Source organism: Podarcis bocagei, assembly GCF_964188305.1.
Source record: "Podarcis bocagei genome assembly, chromosome: Z".
Lineage (NCBI taxonomy): Eukaryota > Metazoa > Chordata > Lepidosauria > Squamata > Lacertidae > Podarcis > Podarcis bocagei.
In genome coordinates, this window is record NC_138140.1 from 1,905,584 (window position 1) to 1,926,663 (window position 21,080).

General features: G+C 46.8%; 3 protein-coding genes across 6 annotated transcripts in view; 2 read left to right on the forward strand and 1 right to left on the reverse strand.

Annotated features, from left to right (window-relative positions):
- Positions 1-21,080, reverse strand: part of RABGAP1 (RAB GTPase activating protein 1) — a 189,824-nt gene that overhangs the window by 106,552 nt on the left and 62,192 nt on the right. The gene's annotated exons all lie outside the window — the stretch shown is intronic.
- ZBTB6 (zinc finger and BTB domain containing 6) lies at positions 4,702-15,121 on the forward strand. Its single transcript, XM_081179801.1, has 2 exons — positions 4,702-4,930; positions 10,518-15,121. Exon 2 carries the CDS (start codon positions 10,528-10,530, stop codon positions 11,800-11,802), a length of 1,275 nt encoding a protein of 424 aa, XP_081035927.1. The 5' UTR covers positions 4,702-4,930; positions 10,518-10,527; the 3' UTR covers positions 11,803-15,121.
- The window catches only part of RC3H2 (ring finger and CCCH-type domains 2), a 48,635-nt gene continuing 46,347 nt past the window's right edge, over positions 18,793-21,080 (forward strand). For 2 of the 3 annotated variants that reach the window (XM_081179655.1, XM_081179657.1), the window contains exon 1: positions 18,793-18,917. The gene's annotated coding sequence lies outside the window, so the exon portion shown is untranslated. The remainder of the gene's footprint in view (positions 18,918-21,080) is intronic. The other variant, XM_081179656.1, reaches the window with a different exon arrangement.

The following is a 21,080-nucleotide window of genomic DNA, read 5'->3' on the forward strand; positions in this document are numbered from 1 at the left end:
CGCAAGCTTCACTTCTCACCAACCCTGCTGCTGCTTTGCCATGTTTGGCTTAGCATTCTGGTCTAATATTGGCTGTTTGCTGTGTCTGATTTCAAGCAAGGCAGGAGCTGTAGCCAAAGTTTGTTCGTAGTTTATTGATCGCAGTTTGTCAAGCGTATCCACCCTAGAGTTTAGCTCTGGCAGGATGCAGCAGAGCAGGAAGATGGAACATTTGAGGCTGTTTATGCTGTGAGTACTCACCCATTCATACACTTAGCCATAGTTTTCTTCAGCTTTACATGCAAACCAGGGTCTTTGTCTCACTTTCTCATCTCTCCTGCTTCCCCTGTTGTGAGACAGGAGGGAATTGTAAGCATTAATTTGGGGAAGGGGTGACTCCTATTTCAGCTACCAGTTGGATCCTCCTTAAAGTGTCCAGCCCAAGGGCAGCGGGTCTGTAGCCCTCCAAATGTTCCTGGCCTACAGCTCCCCTCATCCATGATCTTTGGCAATGTTGACTGGGGCTTATGGGAGTTCCACTGTGGGGTGGGAGGCTCATGATGAAATGTGGGTGGAGCCACAACCATCATAACCCCGCCCCTTTTCTCCATGTCAGCAAGTACGAGTGGGTTGGGCCGCTTGTGAATTAGCATAGGGTAAAAGCTTTGCAAATACCCCTACTGGAGAGAACATAGGCTGCTTTTGATCTGTGAATGTGCTCTTGTATGCAGGACCAAAAGACCACTCGACATTGTGTGTGCCAAGTCATCACAGTGGCTACGAAATAAAACAACTGCACCACCTCCTAATGTGAAATGTGATCCGTGATCATTGTGAGCTGCTTTGCAAGGTTGGGAGGGGAAGTTTCCGAGCAGAATGTTATTCATTACAAGAGAGCCGGGGGGGGGGGTGGCTAAATCAGCAGTGGGGAGCCTCTGGCCCATGGGCCAAGTTAGCCCAGCAGGGCTCCTAAGTTGGCCCTTGAGGCCGTTTTACCTCAACCCACAAACTACTGCCCCACAGCTGATGACATAGGTGACATGAGATATGGGGCAGAAAAATACATGGCTGCAAAGCAACTATCAGGAGCCTGCTTGCTCCTTTGCAAGTTAATGACCTTTGAGGTTGCCTGCTTGAATCTCATCTTAGCCACAAACACACCAAGTGACCCTTATTTGTTTAATCAGTACATTTACAGATTGCTTGCTATTCACCAGTATCAGCGCTTTCCTTACAGTAAGGAAAATCAAAATGCATAAATTACACTAATCACAAGCTTAGATGATTTACCTTAAGATTACTCCAAATGCAAACATACAGAATATGCATACTATCTGCGTCTATATAACTTAGAGATGAAGGGGGGAAACACTAGGCAGCCAGCCTGATACAAGTTAACATAAAACACACTCTTACCATAACCACTCACAATACCACTCCTGCCATTCACACAAACACTAGAGCCATTTACTGCTATAAAATATGCACTGTATCTCCTCCAGCCAGCACTAATGCACAAAGCAGCCAGTCACACTAAACAGTACTCTGAACCCCATGTACTGCATGCTCTAGATGGAATTTTGGCTAATCCCTCTCAACCCCAGCCTGTTAACACGGGAATGATAATACTGGACTAACATAAGGGGCTGTTCTAAAAATGAATGAGGCAATGTAGGCAAAGCTGTGGCCTGAGGCAGGTGGGAGATGTAGTCTAAAATGAGTGGAGGGGACCCAGTCAGCAAATGCCATACTAGTGCAATTCTTGGGGGGGGGGGTGTATTCTATCCATTCTGCAAGCCTCTCAATCTAATATAACTAACCACTAGTGCAGGGGGAGGAGACCATCCATACATCCATTTTATCATCTTTCTATCTGTCTATCTTACATATTCACTGAAAGTTATACCTTACCTTTTGTTTAGACATTGGTGTTCAAGGCAGCTTAGACAGAATCTAAAGATGCACAAACACAGCCATCTGTGCAAAATGTAAAATAATGCCGTCTTAGAAATAAAGAAAAAGGTCAGCAGGTTATAGGAGAGAGATCTGATATGATAGCCATGTTCAAATATATAAAAGGATGTCACATAGAGGAGGGAGAAAGGTTGTTTTCTGCTGCTCCAGAGAAGCGGACACGGAGCAATGGATCCAAACTACAAGAAAGAAGTTTCCACCTAAACATTAGGAAGAACTTCCTGACAGTAAGAGCTGTTCGACAGTGGCATTTGCTGCCAAGGAGTGTGGTGGAGTCTCCTTCTTTGGAGGTCTTTAAGCAGAGGCTGGACAACCATATGTCAGGAGTGCTCTCATGGTGTTTCCTGCTTGGCAGGGGGTTGGACTCGATGGCCCTTGTGGTCTCTTCCAACTCTAGGATTCTATGATTCTATGATTCTATCTGAAAGACTCTCCAGAGTTTACAGCTCATCAAAGGCACTGGGATGTCAAGAAGAACTTGCTGGATCAGGCCAAAGGGAGCCCATTTAGTCCAGTATCCTGTCACCATAGTGGTCAAACCTGCAAGCGGGACCTGAGCAGCACAAGCGCCCTCTGCCCTCTTATGGTTTCCAGAAACTGGTACTTGGAATCGTTGGAAAGTTAAAAAAAAGTACCGTATTTTTCGTTCTATAGGACGCACATTTCCGCCTCCAAAAATTAAGGGGGAATGTGTGTGCGTCCTATAGAGCGAATGCAGGCTGCGCCGCTAAGCCCAAAGCCAGAACAGGAAGACGGAGCACTGCGGAGCGCTCCGTCTCGCTGCTCTAGCTTGGGGACGGCTGTGCGCAAACCTCTGCAGGGCAGCGGGGCGCTGCGCTCCAAAGGCTTCAGGGATCTTTGAGGCTGGCAGTGGGGGAAAGCAGCGCTTCCCCCCACCGCCAGCCCCACAAGCTCTGGTAAATGTACCTTGAACGCACCTTGTTTTAGAGGGGGAGAACAAGAAAATAATTTTTTTCCCTGTTCTCCCCCTCCTATGGTCCGGTGCGTCCTATGGTCTGGTGCATCCAATGGTGCGAAAAATACGGTATACATTTTAACTTCAGGTCGTTTTCCATTCTGGCCTGCTGATTAGAAAGATGCTCTCTCAGAACAGAAGCAGTGTTGTCTTGGTATCATTAAGCGCAACCCCAAAGCATCCAGGCAAATGTGGTGGAAATGGCAGAGCCATTTGTCTTTGGCAGCACAGCAACCTCTTTGGATATGGTGAATAACAGGACTTAGTTGGTCAACCAAGACCCTTATCATACGAAGAAACTTGCTTGGCATACTACTAGATTGCAAACCTCATGGATTCAGGATCACAGGCCTGCAGGGGACCCCCCAGGTATCATCCAGATTGACCCCCAAATCTGTAACAGTATTTTGGGGGAAGATGATTGGGACTACAATCAGTCCCAGCATCATGCAGTCCTGCTGGCTGAGGCTGATTGGAGCTTCCCTCCAAACCATTTGAAGGCCAACAGGCTAGATTAGGCAGACCTCCATCCCTCCCAACAAAGCCTGTTCGTGGCAGTTTTTGATTGGGGCCATTGGGTGCTCTCTGGGGCTGACGGGACCTGGGAGCCCAGCAGTGTTTGAAGAGCCAGTTTCCCCATCCTCAGCCTGCAAATTAGAGACCACCATAATGTGAGGCAAGAGTCTCATTCACTTAGACAAGTTTTCTTTCACAGGGAATGGCCCTGCTTAGGGTCTGTGCCCCCCCCCCAATTTAAATAAGCCTAGTTTTACATAGCATTCAGCTTTTATATTGTGGTATTATTAGTTAAATTGTTGAAAGCCACTCTGAGTATGCTGCTTATATATATATGTGTGTGTGTGTTAGGTAGTTTATTAATGAAATAGATAAAATAAAGCATGAATCCCACAGTTATACTATTGCATATAAAAAGACCCCTGCTGGGTCAGGCCAAAGAGAGCCCACCAAAGGCCAGCACCCTGTTCTTAACAGTGGCTACCCAGATGCTTGTGGGAAGCCTGGAAGGGCCTTCTCCCTGCCCATGGTTCCCACGAAACAACTTGATATTTTGAAGCATTGCTGCCTCTGTCCATAGAGGCAGATAGATTAAATGATACAGAACCGAACACAAACAATAAAATGATAGTGAATGCACTGGCAGCTGTCTGGATACTGGTAAGCATATATTTGGGGTGAGGGGGTGCATTTAAGTTCCATTCACAGGAGTAAAAGGTAAAGGGAGCCCTGACCATTAGGTCCAGTCGTGACCAACTCGGGGGTGCGGAGCTCATCTCGCTTTATTGGCCGAGGGAGCCAGCGTACAGCTTCCAGGTCATGTGGCCAGCATGTCTAAGCCACTTCTGGCGAACCAGAGCAGCGCGTGGAAACGCCGTTTACCTTCCCACCGGAGCGGTACCTATTTATCTACTTGCACTTTGACGTGCTTTCGAACTGTTAATTGGCAGGAGCAGGGACTGAGCAACCCTGTTGCGGGGATTCAAACCACCGACCTTCTGATCGGCAAGTCCTAGACTCTGTGGTTTAACCCACAGGGCCACCTGCGTCCCATATATTCACAGGGGAATGGGATACAAATATATGAAAAGGGATAGAAATTCATAAGAAAATGTGGGAAGGAACTGTATTATTGGAAAGAGACTCTGCGCTGCTTGCCAAAAATTACATATCCAGAGCTGCAGTGAGCAGATGTCCTCTGGGATGGGGTGTGTGTGTGTGTGTGTGTGTGTGTGTGTGTGGTGTGCCTTTTGTTACCTCTTCCCTCCCTGCTGGTTGAAAAAGTTGCAGGAGCAGCCAATCAGGAACAAGGTGCATGCATTTTGGGAGGCTATGGGTCTGCTGATGTTTTTCCGGGTTAGAGTGGGAGAAGAGGTGATGCTCGGAGGGACTGCCGGAAGTTTATTCCTTCGCCTGAGCCATCTGCACCCTTGCCTGGGAAGCATTCAGTCTGGACCTCTTCCACACCCCTGACTGCAGCAACCGGTGAGCAAGGAGCAGGGAATTGGGGGTGTTGCGGGTGGGGGAGGGGAGGTGGCCGAGAGTGCAAGGCAGCCTCAGCTGACAGGTCCCAGGGCTTTAAAGGGATGCCTGGAAGGGAGCTGTCCCACCTGAAGGAGTTCCTGGAATAAGATTGCATCTCCATCGTTGAAGGAAATGTTGGTCTGACCCCTCTCAGGCAGGAGGCAGAGAGCAGGGCTGTTGTGCAGAAGAGGGAATTTTTAAAGGGCTGCTGCTGATGTTTTATTTTGTTTTGTTTTCCTCTTCCCCATCCTGGCAAAATTAGCTGCACCTGCTGAAGCACATATAATGATGATGATGATTTATTATTTATACCCTGTCCATCTGGCTGGGCTTCCCCAGCCACTCTGGCCAGCTTCCAACCAAATATTAAAATACAGTAATACATCAAACATTAAAAGCGCCCCTAAATATTGCTGCACCGTTGCTAAGCCAGTGGTTCCCAAACCCATTTGGTTCTCCACCACACCTAGTGCCGTGAACTCACCCCCACTGCCCCCTATCCAACCCTATGGAAAGCTATTTGCATGACCCACTAAGGAAGATCGTAGCACAGCAAAGTTCAAAACAGTCACAATGAATTGTGCATTTATTGGAATTTCAACTAAAACTATGCAGTTTAATTAATTAGACAAAATTGATGAACTTGGTCCAGTTATACCAGCCCTTCAAAGTCTGATAGCCATTTACACCTCCAGCATGCGCGCGCGCATACACACACACACAAACAAACACAAACACCCGCTTAGAGCAGTGGGGGAGTAAATGAACTGCGCTTCCTTTTGATGTTGGTTAAATCAAAACATGGTGACTAATCCCAAAGACCGGCACTTGGGATGGATCAGTTCGGGGCGGGGGGGGGGGGCACAAAGGGAGGAAACCTGGAGTGATTAAAAGCATCAGAGGACTCCATCTCTATTAACTGATATTCCTGTTTTCTTGAATGTTTTAAATATATAACGCATGGTCAAGTTCAATGTATACTAATATACTGCTAGTATATAATGCCCTTAAGAGTTTGGGACCAGTTTACCTGTGAGATCGCTATAATAATAATAATAATAATAATAATAATAATAATAATAATAATAATAAATTTTATTTATACCCCACCCTCCCCAGCCAAGGCCGGGCTCAGGGCGGCTAACAACCAATAATAAAAACAAGTTGAATGAATACAACTTAAAAACAAGATTAAAATACAACATTAAAACATTAAAATGCAGCCTCATCACAGGAGGAGAAAGGAAAAATGAAAGAGGGGGAGGGAATCCAATTGACTCCAAGCCAAAGGCCAGGCAGAACAACTCTGTCTTACAGGCCCTGCGGAAAGAAATCAGATCCCGCAGGGCCCTGGTCTCATGAGGCAGAGCATTCCACCAGGCTGGGGCCAGTGCTGAAAAGGCCCTGGCTCTGGTTGAAGCTAATCTGACCTCCTTAGGGCCCGGGACCTCTAGGGTGTTGCTATTTATGGACCTTAAGGTCCTCCGTGGGGCATACCGGGAGAGGCGGTCCCGTAGGTACGAGGGATATATATCTTATAGATATATCACGCTATACATCCCCAACTGAATGCTTAAATCTGCAGAAGTGGTGCTGTTAAAAGTGCAGTACTGTACATTACCCATTCCAGATTTGAAATCTTTTAGTGTGGCAGCACCTACACTCTGGAACTGCTGAGTTTGTCTTTTGACGAGACTAAATGTCTAAAATGTATAAAAGAGCTGTTTCACGGTTTTCCCTTATATCTCATTCCTTTGCCCTTTTGGTAAAGTGCATTGAGGGTTTTAATTTCTTTTCTTTACAATCAAGAGACATGTAGGCAAAACAACTGGAATTTTGTAATTTTGCAAAGTACTGTTTTGTGCATTCTTCTGCAAGAGATAGTTGTGAATATCCCTCTGGAAACAGTTGCAAAGGCAGGAGGCAAAAGGTTTAGCCTTATTTGCAGTGGCAATCCGTGCATCTCACAGATTTTTCATGTTATCTGATGAAGTGGACTGTAGTCTACGAAAGCTTATGAATGCGTTAGTCTTTAGAGTGCCACAGGACCGCTTGTCATTTATAAAATAAGAAGAGTCCCATTGGGCTCTGTCTAGTTCTGTATCCTGCTTCCTGAGGCCACAGCAGGGCATGAACACAACAGCCCTCTCCTGCTCTTGACCCCCCCCCCCTCAGTGACTGGTATCCCAGGGCACATTGCCTCTGATCCTAAAGGCAGTGCATAGCCATCATGACTAGTAAAAAAAAAAAGAAAGGTAAAGGACCCCTGGACAGTTAGGTCCAGTCAAAGGCAACTACCGGGTGCGGCGTTCATTTTGCTTCAGGCCAAGGGAGCTGGCGTTTGTCCACAGACAGCTTTCCGGATCATGTGGCCAGCAGGACTAAACCACTTCTGGTGCAACAGGACACCGTGGCGGAAGCCAGAGCGCACGGAAACGCCGTTTACCTTCCCATCACAGCAGTACCTATTTATCTACTTGCACTGGTATGCTTTCAAACTGCTAGCTCACCCCATCGTGCGAATTTGAACCGCCGACCTTCTGATCGGCAAGCCCAAGAGGCTTAGTGGTTTAGACCACAGCGCTACTTGTTTCTCACATCATGACTAGTAGCCAATGAGAGCCTTCTTTTTTGGCTTGAAGGCTGCACCCACCATTGGCCAACCCTCGTGAGACCTTATGCCAGCAGTGGGTGTGTACACTCTACACTGTCACACACACACACCCCTCTCCTCTTTCCACTACCAACACTGTTTCTACTGTATTTCTCTTTTTGCTGCCACTCCCAAAATTGGCGAGTTTTTGCTGCTAGAAATGTTCGCTTGGAGGCCTTACTAAGCCCCTGGGATGAGAGTCAGCCACCACTCTTTTAAAGCCTTCTAAATACTATTAGAATTAATTAACCACATTCTAAACTACTGTTCCAAAGGGCTTTACACACACACACACACACATTTAAAACAGTCAAAAACACAAAAGCAGCAAATACATTTAAAACAAGACTAAAACCCTACCAGCCTTTCTCCACCTGTGGGTCCCCAGATGTTGTTGAACTACAACTCCCATCACCGCTAGCTAGCAAGGCCGGAGCTCAGGGATGATGGGAGTTGTAGTCCAACAACATGTGGGGACCCACAGGTGGAGAACCGCTGCAACTTGGGATAAAGACCCATTTATCCAGCCACTAAAGCATGTCTAAATAAAAATGTCTTTGACTGTTTCTGGAATGGGCACATAGTGGGTTATTGATTGTATCTCAACAGGAATACGCTTCCACAGGACAGGGGCAGCCACACTAAAAGCCCTGCTCCAAATTCCTATGGAGTGAGCTTCTGAGGTCTTCGGTCCTTACAGGAGAAGCTCTCCTGCAGACTGCAGTGATCTAGTGCGTAGACAGAGGGGCAAGGTTGTCTCTCAAGGAACCTGGTCCTGAGCTGCATAGGAACTTATATGTCAGTACCAACACCTTGAACTTTGCCCAATAGCAAACAAGCGGCTGCCAGCACATCTAAAGGTAAAGGTAAAGGGACCCCTGACCATTAGGTCCAGTCATGGCTGACTCTGGGGTTGTGGCGCTCATCTCGCTTTATTGGCCGAGGGAGCCGGCGTATAGTTTCCGGGTCATGTGGCCAGCATGACTAAGCCGCTTCTGGCGAACCAGAGCAGCGCATGGAAACTCCGTTTACCTTCCCGCCGGAGTGGTACCTATTTATCTACTTGCACTTTGTTGTTGTTTTTTTTATAATAATTTTTTTATTAATTTTACAGAATTTTTATGAACAATACAAACAAGTAAAAAGACAAACAAACATGTATAATTTCATATCCTTTTTTTCATAAACCTCACTTCTCAGACTCCCCCAAACCTCCCCTTTCTACATCCCAATTTCAAAAATTATTTCAGCAAATCCTAAACTTAATTTTATCAAATGTGTTCCTTATTCTTTTCTTTAACTTAACCTTTTGTCGCTGTAATCTCCTTTTCTTTCTAAGAACCTCAACATTTTAGCATTCATCAATTTTATAATATTCCTTAAGATATATTTTGAATTTCTTCCAATCTTCTTCCGCCGTCTCTTTCCCCTGATCACGGATTCTGCCAGTCATTTCGGCCAATGTCATATAGTCTATCACCTTCATCTGCCATTCTTCCAGGTTGGGTAGATCTTGTGTCTTCCAATACTTTGCGATGAGTATTCTTGCTGCTGTCGTAGCATACATAAAAAAAATTCTGTCTTTTTTTGGCACCAATTGGCCGACAATGCCCAAGAGAAAGGCCTCTGGTTTCTTGGGGAAAGTACATTTAAGTACCTTTTTCATTTCATTATATATCATCTCCCAGAAAACCTTAATCTTCGGGCACGTCCACCAAAGGTGATAGAAAGTACCTTCAATTTCTTTACACTTCCAACACTTATTATCAGGCAAATGATAAATTTTTGCTAGCTTGACTGTGGTCATGTACCACCTGTAAATCATTTTCATAATATTTTCCTTTAAGGCATTACATGCCGTAAATTTTATACCGGTGGTCCATAACCATTCCCAGTCCGCGAACATAATATTATGACCAATGTCCTGTGCCCACTTAATCATAGCTGATTTAACTGTTTCATCTTGTGTATTCCATTTCAGCAACAAGTTATACATTCTTGACAAATTCTTAGTATTGGGTTCTAACAGTTCAGTTTCTAATTTTGATTTCTCCACCTGGAAGCCAACTTTCCTGTCTTGTTTATAAACTTATCTACTTGCACTTTGACGTGTTTTCGAACTGCTAGGTTGGCAGGAGCAGGGACCGAGCAATGGGAGCTCACCCTGTCACGGGGATTTGAACCACTGACCTTCTGATCAGCAAGTCCTAGGCTCTGTGGTTTAACCCACAGCGCCACCTGCGTCCTTCACCAGCACATCTAGCCTCAGGGAATTCAATAATTTTAACTCTGCATTGTGTGAAGATGTTGCTTGTTTTGTTTGTCATGAATATTTCACCCTTCAGCTGTCTGGCAGGATTCCACTACGAGATAGAGTGAGGCAGCTGCCTCAGGTCACAAATATTGTAGGACCCACTAAAATAGGCCATTGTCATCGGGGTGCAGTGGAGGATATTCAAATAAGCGTCTGCACACCCATTGTTCTACCTGGACACTGAGGTCCAGCGCCGAGGGCCTTCTGGCGGTTCCCTCGCTGCAGGAAGCCAAGTTACAGGGAACCAGGCAGAGGGCCTTCTCGGTGGTGGTGCCCACCCTGTGGAACACCCTCCCACCAGATATCAAAGAGAAAAACAACTACCAGACTTTTTGAAGACATCTGAAGGCAGCCCTGTTCAGGGAAGCTTTTAATGTTTGATGTATTATGGTATTTTAATACTTTGTTGGAAGCCACCCAGAGTGGCTGGGGAAGACCAGCCAGATGGGCGGGGTATGTATAAATAAATAAATAAATAAATAAATAAATAAATAAATAAATAAATAAACAACCTGATGAGCTTTGTATGGAATGCACCTTTCTTTTTTCTTTTGTTTCCACCACCCCACTTCCCCAAACAGAATCAACACTATGGCGGCCGACTCGGATGTGCTGCACTTCCAGTTTGAGCAGCAGGGGGGCGCCATGCTGCAGAAGATGAACCTGCTGAGACAGCAGAACCTATTTTGCGATGTCTCCATCTACATCAACGACACTGAGTTCCAAGGGCACAAAGTCATCTTCGCCGCTTGCTCCACGTTCATGCGGGACCAGTTCCTGCTCACCCAGTCCAAGCAGGTGCGAATCACCATCTTGCAGAGTGCCGAGGTAGGCCGGAAGCTGCTCCTCTCCTGCTACACGGGGGCTCTGGAGGTGAAGAAGAAGGAGCTTCTCAAGTACCTTACGGCTGCAAGTTACCTGCAGATGGTGCACATTGTGGAAAAGTGCACGGAGGCACTGTCCAGGTACCTGGAGATTGACGCGGCCGTGGAGGGCAGCCGGGCCAGCCCTGAGAAGTGCCACTCTTCCGAGAAGGAGCTGGGATGCAGTGGTGGCTGCCCTGATAAAGACTGTGAAATCATTGAGATTTCTGAAGACAGCCCTGTGAATTCAGAGGATCATATAAAACTGGAAAAGGGGGACCTTCAGCAGAGCTTGCTATCAGAAACAAAGAACGTTAAAAGCCCTGAGATATCAACTGTCAAGATAGGGTATAAGGACAACGAAATCTGCATTATCCGAATGGATTCCATCAGCGCTCCTAATGTGGAAGGTGAGCAGTTTCCACAGCCGTGCACCTCCTCCAAATCAAACTTGTACTTCCCCGAGACTCAGCACTCTTTGATCAATTCAACGGTGGAGAGCAGGGTCACAGAAGTGCCCAGGGATCAGTTCCAAGACTTTGGCAGGGAGAATCCGGAAGGAGCCAACAGAACGGCCACAGGTGGGTTCCAGAGCCCAGGGGACTCTGCTTACTCGTGGCGGCACCAATGCCCCAAGTGCCCCAGGGGATTTCTCCACCTGGAGAACTACCTCCGCCACCTGAAGATGCACAAGCTGTTCCTGTGCCTGCAGTGCGGGAAGACATTCACGCAGAAGAAGAACCTGAACCGGCACATCCGCGGGCACATGGGCATCCGTCCCTTCCAGTGCATGGTCTGCCTGAAGACGTTTACAGCCAAAAGCACCCTCCAGGACCACCTGAACATCCACAGTGGGGACCGGCCCTACAAGTGCCACTGCTGTGACATGGACTTCAAACACAAGTCTGCCCTCAAGAAGCACCTGACGTCTGTACACGGGAGGAGCAGCGTGGACAAAGCCACCTTTGACTCCATTACGGAAGTCAGAATAGACTACGACTAGTGGGAGGGGGAGAGGGTTTGTAGAGCAGGTTTGGGAAACCCCCAGCCCACCAGGTGAGGGGTTTTCCACATCACCCTGCGAGGCTGTTTCCCACAGACCACGCCCACCTGCCCATCTGCCGAAGTCACTGGTTGACATCAGTGGATGGGTGGGAGCGCCTGGTACAGTTCTGCTAGGTGCTGCTTTGCAAAGTAGACCCCAAATGTTGACAAAAGTGGGACCACCCAACCATCTGTCAGCAGCCATCAAAATGCACAGTTGGCCTGTGAAGTGGGGGGAGGTAAAGATCTGGCCCACTGAGCCAAAGGAGTTCTCCATCTCTATAATAATAATTTATTATTTATACCCTGCCCATCTGGCTGGGCTTCCCCAGCCACTCTGGGCGGCTTCCAAAATATATATATTAAAATACTGTACAGTAATACTGAACCTCTAGTGTGCAGTAAGGTCAGCTGCTTTGCAAATATAGAGGTCAACCTGTCTTTTGGATCTCAACCCTACAAGATGCGTGTTTAGATGTAGCACAACATTTCCGCTGGTGATGTTCATGGAGGCTTGTTGGAGAACCAGTTGCCCATCCGAGATGAGAACATCCTATACACAAACAGGAAATGGAACAAAATTCATCTCCCCCCCCCATCCCTTTCCGGGGGTGGGGGGTGAGTTGTCAAGGGATGAACAGATGTGTGGGGTGAAGAAAAAAACTTTAGGGGACTTATTTTACTTTTGCACAGCACTTAGTTTTTTCGGTTGCTGGTGGTGATTATGATGTTATTATTATTATTAATTACTATTGCTATTATTATTACTACTAGTAGTACTTTTTGCAAGACGACCTGAGCCCAAATCTTGAAAGAAAAATTAAGTCTTGGACCGCTGGTGTTTTAGTGGAGGCCACTGTGAATTAAATATTTAATGGGTTGTTACTGATTTCTCTCATGGCAGGAAAACAGTGCAGCTGCAACGAATGCTGTTGGATTTTGTGTTTGCATGGAGCAGAGACACCACTTTCACGCTTTATCTTTTGTTGTTTCTTAAAAGAAGGTTACAGCTTAATGTTTCTCTTAGAAGCTAGAACTTTTAACTGGGGGAGGACAGTGGCAGTCAGGAGGACCAATCAGACGCCCAAGAGTGTGATTGTAACCAGATCAGTTTCAGCTGAAGATTTTGCTCTGCTCCTTCTGGCTGAAACATGTGGACTGGTTTGGTGTGTGTTGGTGCTGGCACGTTCCGCTCAGTGAACAGGTTAGGTTATCTCTATATGATATATTCATTTTCTTGTGGATTTCCTAGGTGCTGTTTAATTCTTTGATGAAAATAGGCCTCAGAGGTCTGGTATTTAAGGATGGTGGTGAAAATACCAGAAATTTATGGCACTGTTGTTTCTTTAGACCATTTGTTACTCTGGCTTACCTTTGCATGTTGTGTCATAAAAAAGAAGGTACTATCTACAGCTTCTCTCTCTTCCCCCTAGACTTGGTGGGCCATCGCATGTTGGGAGCACCTGGTGTTTGCAGCCAGTGAGGATGTTGTTAAATGGTGATTCTGGGTGTGGAGGGAAACACCCCCCACACCCATTTTAGGGGAAGTACAGTGGGCTACATCAGGGGTAGATCATCTGACTTGCATGCAGAAGGTCAAAGGTTCTAAACCCGATGGCATCTCCAGGGAGAGCTGAGAGACACTTGCTGCCTGAAATCCTTTACAGCTGCTGCCAGTCAGTGTAGACAGTATTCAGCTGCATGAACCCATGGTCTGACTTCCTATAACAGAAATTTTGCCCTCCTCACAGGGTGCTTGAGTGTGCTGCAAAGCATAGTGCTGGTGGGACCCAAGTCACCCACAATCTTAATTTTATGAGAGGCAGCTTGGTGTGAGAGGTCTGGGCACGGAGTCTTTTCAGTACAGTTGCCAGGAAGCCGTGGATCCGTGTGTGTTTTTTTTGGTGCAGGCTGTGCCCATGGACATGACGTGTGATTTGATCGTTAGTTTGGGGTGGCCTAATGCCAGAACCCAGAGGATCCATGAGGATGCGTGCTTCGAAACCATGTTTTTCGCCCACAGTGTTGCCAGGAAGCCGTGGATCCGTGTTTATTGTGTGTGCAGGCTGTGCTTATGGCCATGATGTGTGATTCGATAGTGAGTTAGAGGTGGGCCAATGCAAAAACCCTGAGCATGGTTTGAAACCACGTTTTTGTGCTATGGTGCATTATCTAACAATGCCCCAAGTTTCCAGCCAATCTGGTTCTATTTTGAGGCAGGTTTTGCTTTTGTATGGCGCATAGCTTTGCTGTGGTGTCCTCGATGCTTTATCCAACAGGAATCTGATGCAATGGCTGCTGTTACTGGTCAAGTTGGATGATGGGATGGATGTTCTTGCAGAGGCACTGGCCTTGATCATGTCGTGTAGCACCTTGCCAATTTTGGCATTATTAAGTGCCATGTCCTTTCCCCCCTGTTGTTGTAAAAGTTTGCCACAACCTTTGTTTCTAGTCAGCTCCATCTATCCTGACAAAATATAGTATACACACAGTTTATACACTAACAGAGGCTGTGTAGACATTACCAGCTTATAACATATACAAGTTGTTATTTTTTCTCAATTTGGGTTGAAGCTGGTTTGTGGGGAAATGCATCAAAACACAGCACTTTGTAAGAAATAGAACGACGCACTGCTTCCCAAACCAGCAGTGGGAGCACACTGGAAATGCAAAATAAAATGTGTGTAAAGGTAAAGGGACCCCTGACCATTAGGTCCAGTCGTGACCGACTCTGGGGATGCGGTGCTCATCTCGCTTTATTGGCCAAGGGAGCAGTCGAACTGCTAGGTTGGCAGGAGCAGGGACTGAGCAACGGAGCAGCGGAGCAAGCACATGGGGATTCTAAAGGCCAAAACTTCTGATCGGCAAGCTCTGTGATTTAACCCACAGCGCCACCTGCAGCCCATAATGTGTGTTCACAGCCTTAAACTGACCTAGGCTTTCTGTCTTATATGATCTGCTGGTTTTGGCTTTTTGTAAATTTGGATGTCAATTTTTTGGTATGCTACAAGCTCTAGCTTAACAGAAAAGTCTGTATTTGAGTGGTGTCCTACTGCCTGTTTAAAGGCTTATCTTCCTCTCTCCAGCCCATTGTAAAAGAGTTGTGTTAAGTGCTAATTTTTTCAAGTTGTCACTCATTACCTGCTTTGTCTTCAGGGCATAATTATGGGAATGGCAGCTTTGATATCCTGTTTTCTTGGCTGACTTGCCAGCTGACTTGCATTTCCAATCCCCCTCCAAATGACTTGTAGTGAAAATAAAGTTTTCCCACAGCTGAAGGACATATTTCTGATACTCTTGAATGAACTGAAAGGACTGCAAACCATGCTGAACTCTTTTGGAACACATACCGGTAGTTTTGCACAGAGAAGAGAGGCCTTTTTGCACAAATCAAACCAGTTTCCTTAACTAGTTAGAAGTTCCTTGATGTTGCTTTTTTAAGTTGTGCCTCCTGATCTATAAGCTTCACATTTCAATAAATATTGCCATTTCAACGCACCAATTTCTTAAGAAAAAAAGACTTGGGAGTTTAAAGCTGAAACCCTAAATGCACTTGCTAAGAAGCAAATCCCAGTTTGACTTACATATGAAGAATCGCCATGAGTGTTGTGTTAAAATTTTGCTTTTCATAAATGTATGAGCACCATAAATTAATTTTCAACAGCACTTAGTGAACAGTTATGTTACTTTTAATTATATTTTTTCTTCCTATTCACATAATGCTGTATCCAAATCCATTCAGGTCCCTAAGAAGACAATTAAAAAAAACACCATAGTACAGTTATACCTCGGGTTGAATGTGCTTCAGGTTGAGTGCTTTCGGGTTGCGCTCCGCGGCAACCCGGAAATAACGGAGCGCGTTACTCCCAGGTTTCGCTGCTCGCGCATGTGCAGACACTCAAAATGACGTCACGCGCATGCGCTGAAGCGGCAAAATGCGACCCGCGCACGCACAGATGCACCGTCGCATCTTATGTTCCTTTCAGGATACGAACGGGGCTCCGGAACGGATCCTGTCCACATCCCGAGGTACCACTTTATTTCAGATATAGGCTGGTGCCTCCAGACCACTACAGGCTCATATAAGTTCAGCACAAACAGTTGGGCCTGGTGAGCATTTAAGGTCCCCAACCCTAATCTGCGAATTGCCATCTGATTGGATTTTATTCTGATCCTGATCTGATTTTAGGATGTATTTTAAATTGATTGTCTGTTTTTATATTAATATCATCATCATCATTATCAAACCTTTTATTGGCATCACATACAAACATCCAAAACAAATCAATACAGAATTACTACTTCCCCAGTGGCACAAAACATTTGCTCAAAGGAAGGAGGCAGAGCAGTCTATCGTCACATCTCTTGGTCTCCAGGGAGATCAGATGTCTGCAGTGTATTTCGACGACAAAAAACCAAATAGAGATATTTAGCCACTAGCTCCTGATCATTCCCCAGTAACAGAAAATTTATGACCTCCGACTCTGGTTTCCATTTGGGGATACAGAGTTGATCTAGAAATTGCTGATGGAGATCAGCATAGTTTAAAATTGAGAAAGATATGTGTAAGGGTTTCCACTTGGTGGTCTTCGCATGGGCAAGTTCTTTCTCCTTCCACCCAGCCTGAGAACCTTCCCAAAGGAGGTTTTATTAGTTTTTATTAGTTTTATCAGCATTTTATTAGCTTTTACTAGTATTCTAGTATTTTATCACTCGGTATCTTTTTCTTAATTATTTTAATCACAAGGTTCAAGCTAAAAGTTTTAGGCAACATCCCAGAGAAAGCCTTAATTAGCTCCAGCTCGACTCAGTCTACCAACTACTTATCAGCAGGAGAGGAGATCAAACGCCCTAAACCTGGAAGGATTCCGAGTTTCCTGATTTACAGCTGAAAGTAGTAGCAGCTGCATCTCTGTGAAAATGTCTAAGAAGCCATTGGCTTCATCTACACAAGTGAGCCCATAGCAGAAGTGCAAGCAGAGTTAACTGGATGATTTTGTAAGAGCCCAGAATCCAGCACCTACCACATCAAACGGAGTTCATTCCTAGATAGGTGGGGACGCTTTAATGGGTGGAGACCACCCAGGGGAGAACGCTGAGGTGAGCGCCCATAAACCATCTCTTGAACTACTACCCGAGAGGGCACCACTCTATGCGGGAATACTCGTGGACCACTGTCTGCTGACTGCAAGAACAGTGAAGGAAATTAACACCAAACTAGAAAAGGTAATGTCACTCCTGGCTGAGTTCGTGCTTCTGGCGGCCAGAAATAGCTCCCTCAATACTAAAGAGACTGACCGTAGTGTTGCACTCCCCCAAGACCACTGTGCACAGGGGTGTAACCGGTCTAGATCTGACAACCGAGAGACTAATAGCAAAAATAACAAAAGTGAAAGTAGGGACTTGATCCTACAAAACACCCAAGTAGCTCTCGATATACAGTCATACCTCTTGTTACGTTTGCTTCATGATACGTTTTTTCAGGTTGCGTCCCGCGGCGACTCGGAAGTACCGGAAAGGGTTACTTCCGGGTTTCGCCGCATGCGCAGATGCGCAAAATGACGTCGCGCACATGTGCAGAAGTGGCAAATCGCAATCTGTGCGTGCGCAGACAAGGGTTGCGTTCCTTTCATGTTGCGAACAGGCCTCTGGAACGGATCCTATTCGCAACCAGAGGTACCACTGTATATCCTTTCAACAGCATGCTGTCTTACTAGAAATCAATCACTAGTGTGAAGAGAAATCTTAAGCTTTTACTAAATATCCAGTGCGACAATCTGATTGTGATATATTAATGTGTTATACATTTGATGTTAGCTGCTCTAAGCCCGGTGTTAGCCGGGGAGGGCGGGGTATAAATAAAAATTATTATTATTGTATTCCAACTTCAGGACCTCAGGGATTACCCTCTTTTATTTCTCCCACTCCTCCCCACCTGCTTTAAATAGAGAGGCCAATCCGCACCATTTAACGCTCACAACTCCTCCCTCCCTAAACCTGGGAACTGTAGTTTTACCCTCACAGAAGCTATGGTTTTCAGCCATCTTAACATACTACTGTCTCCAGGATTATTATATTGGGGGGGGGGGGAGTCATGTGCTTTAAATGTATGATGTGGGTGTTCCCCAAATCTTCTCCCTCTTCATTTCTATATTGCCACTCCAGACAGAATCGAGCTACAAATGTATGGGGAGAAACACTGAAGGATGAGCGGGAGGCGCCTGTCAATACTTTTATCTTTTAAAAACAACAGGGTGGCGAGGGAATTCAGTACTATGTTTTCTTCATAAAGCTTTTTCCCCCGTTTCATTTTTTAGTTTATGTAAAACGGAGAGAACAATTATAACAACGGATGAAAAGCAAAGCTGTATGACAGAAATGATAAATATTACTAAATTTATTCGTTTATTTCTATTCTCCGAGGAACTCAAGGTAGAATAATACATGGTTCTCCTCTTCCTCGCTTAATCCCCACAAGACTCCTAGGAGGATTGTACTGTATAGTTACAAAATGAGTAGCAAAGAAAATTAAAACCAGCCACGACCGAATATTTCTACTGCGGTGAAGTGCAGGGGTGGGCTAGATGACCCTCGGGGGTCCCTTTAACGCTCTATCGTTCTGTGATTGTGCGAACGTGCGCGAATTACAGGAAGCGCAGCCGCGGCGCACGTCGCCTCTTCCGCCCGCCGGCCTCACTTCTGCTCAGGGCGCACGCGCGTTGCAAAGCGGCTGGCGAGCTGGAACGAGGAGCGGTCGTCGCTGCGCTGTATCTATCGTCGCTACCGGTCCCATCTGGGCGCTTCATCTCTGTGGTATGCCCTTCTGACGCTTCTTCCTATCCTCGCTCTCTCTCCCCGTTCCCAGCTAGCGCGCCTCCGTCCACGTGACTTTGGGTTGGAGGTGGGCGGGGCCGCGGCTGCGAGGCGAACCCTCGCGAGAGGTGGGGCGGGCCCGATCTGGGCGGGGCTCCCGGCTGTCACCGCGATGAGGAGGCGCCGTCGCCGCCGCCGCCGCTGGGCTGCTCCGGGGTGCGCCCCTGAGGGGGTGTGAGGAGATCCCGGGCCCTCCTGCAGGTAGGGGGCCCGGGAGGGCGGGGGCCCAGCGGCGGCTGTGAGGCGGAAGGCGGCCCCGCCCCCCTTCTGCCCTCTCACCCCGCGGGCCGAGGGGGTGAAATGGGGGAGGGGGCGTGGCTCGTTCCCAGCGGGGGGGGGCGGCGAAGAAGGGCGACCCTCCACTCCCCACTCCCCTGCAGTGTTTGTTCCCGCCCCCCCCGGCTGCTGTGCGGGGAGGGGGCTTCCATTCAGTGTGGGTCATCACCCTTCCCCCTCCCCCCACTCAGAGCCCAAAGAAAAGGGAATGGCGATTATTTGAGGGGGGGGGCGCGGGGAGTTGTTGTTTTTGATGTCATTTCCCTCTCCCTCCCCCTTCAAAAAAGTATTGGTAGTCGGTGGGGTCGGGAGAAAGAGAGAAGGCCCCCCCCCCGCTCCCAATGCACTCACAGGCTGGGCTCCCCACCAGCAGCCCCTCTCGGGAACAAGGATGCCCTACGGGTCGTGGTCACTGGGGGCTGATGGGTTGCTGGTGGTGAGCTGGGCGAGTGCTGCTGTGCTCCTGTGTCCTGCTCGCAGACTGGGGAGCCCTTCTGGTTAGCTGCTGCGAGAAACAGGCAGCTGCACTAGTTGGGCCTTTGGCAAGGGACCCTTTATGTTTTTCTCCCCAGTATTGATAGCTGGGCTGCACAGGGGTGGGGTGCCCTGGGTGGGTGCCTCACACACACTAATTCCCCCCTCCTCTCTTGGGGCAAGAGTTTGTATGAGGAATAAGGGGAACTTCCTCAAAAGAAGAGGGGTTGTGTATGTGTACACCGTTGAAACACATCACTTTGTTTCATCTCACCCTCCCAGGGCTAGCCTAAGTTATTCTGCTGCCCAAGGCAGAGCAGCAGATGATGTCTCTTCTCCCTAACCACACTGGATCTTGATGCATAGTACTCAGGACCAATGGAGCACTCGAGGAAGAAATCCCCAAAATTGTTTCTCCCTCTTTCTAACAGTGAAATTGCAACAAACAAAATAATTAGCAATTTGTTGCCCTTTTCTGATACCCAGAAGCAGTTGCCTAGGTTGGCTGCCTTAGTCTGCCTAATGGTAGGACAGGCGCTATGTTCCTATCCCCTATCCCTGTTCTGTCATCTTCTTTTTTCCCTGGTTATTGGAAAGTTTGAGAAGAACTATGTGAGCACCCGCTGCCCCCAGATGATTAAAATGTTGGGTATGAGCTTTCAGGTTGCACAAAATGTATCTGCAGGATTCTGCAGTCAGAGCTCAGATTTTTAAAAAGTGTGAGGTTGCATGCCCAGCATGTTAATATGCTCGGGTCAAGTATATGCACACAAGCAGACAGTTAAGCCAGGTCGCTAAATGCCCCAAAGGACTGCTTTAGACATGATAACTTCTGTACATGGGAAATATTGATCAAAGAAACAGTACACAATGCATGCCACTGCTTCCAGGCTACATGTGTATTGTGTTTATGTCACATGTGATGATCTATGTGTGCATTGTATGCTGTTTCACGCATGGAAGTGTTTTTCATGTGGGAATTCTGGTGTGTTCGGAGCAGCCCTTTCATTCTAGGCAAAAGGCACCACCATTTGCCTCCTCGTCTGATTGTCCTCATGAGAGTTTAAATCAGGGATGGAGAATCTGCAGCCCTCCTGGTGTCTTTGGGCTTGAACTTGCATTAGTCCCAGCCAATGTGAGCAGTGGTCAGGGATGATGGGAGTTATACTGGAACAACGCCTAGGAGCCCTACACGTTCCCCACCCCTGATTTCAAGCAACCTGCTCAAACTCTCAAAATTACTATTTCTAACATTGTACTCTGTATGCAGAGGTGGTCGCTTTAAAATTAGATCCTTGCAAAACTTGTCACCCTAATGCCATTATTTTTATTATAGTTTCCTGCCACCACACCTTCCTCCTAGTGAGTGTAGAAATATTTTTTATAAGCCTACATGTGGTGGGGTTAGTTAGCTTGTGAGTTAAAATTTGATTGTGCTCCTGCTCAAAGATGATAGAAGTGCTTTTCATCCTTATATCCTGTGGGAAATTTGAAGACAAAATGCTGGTGGAAATGTATTGAAGCTCAGCTACGTGGTGGTCTGAACAAGGCCCAGTTTGTCTTTCCACTGCTTTGACTTTACAGCACAGAAAAATGCAGCATGTATGCTAGAAT

What these genes read in the sequence shown, in the direction of transcription:
- ZBTB6 (XM_081179801.1), top strand. Translation starts at nt 10,528, where the DNA reads ATGGCGGCCGACTCGGATGTGCTGCACTTCCAGTTTGAGCAGCAGGGG.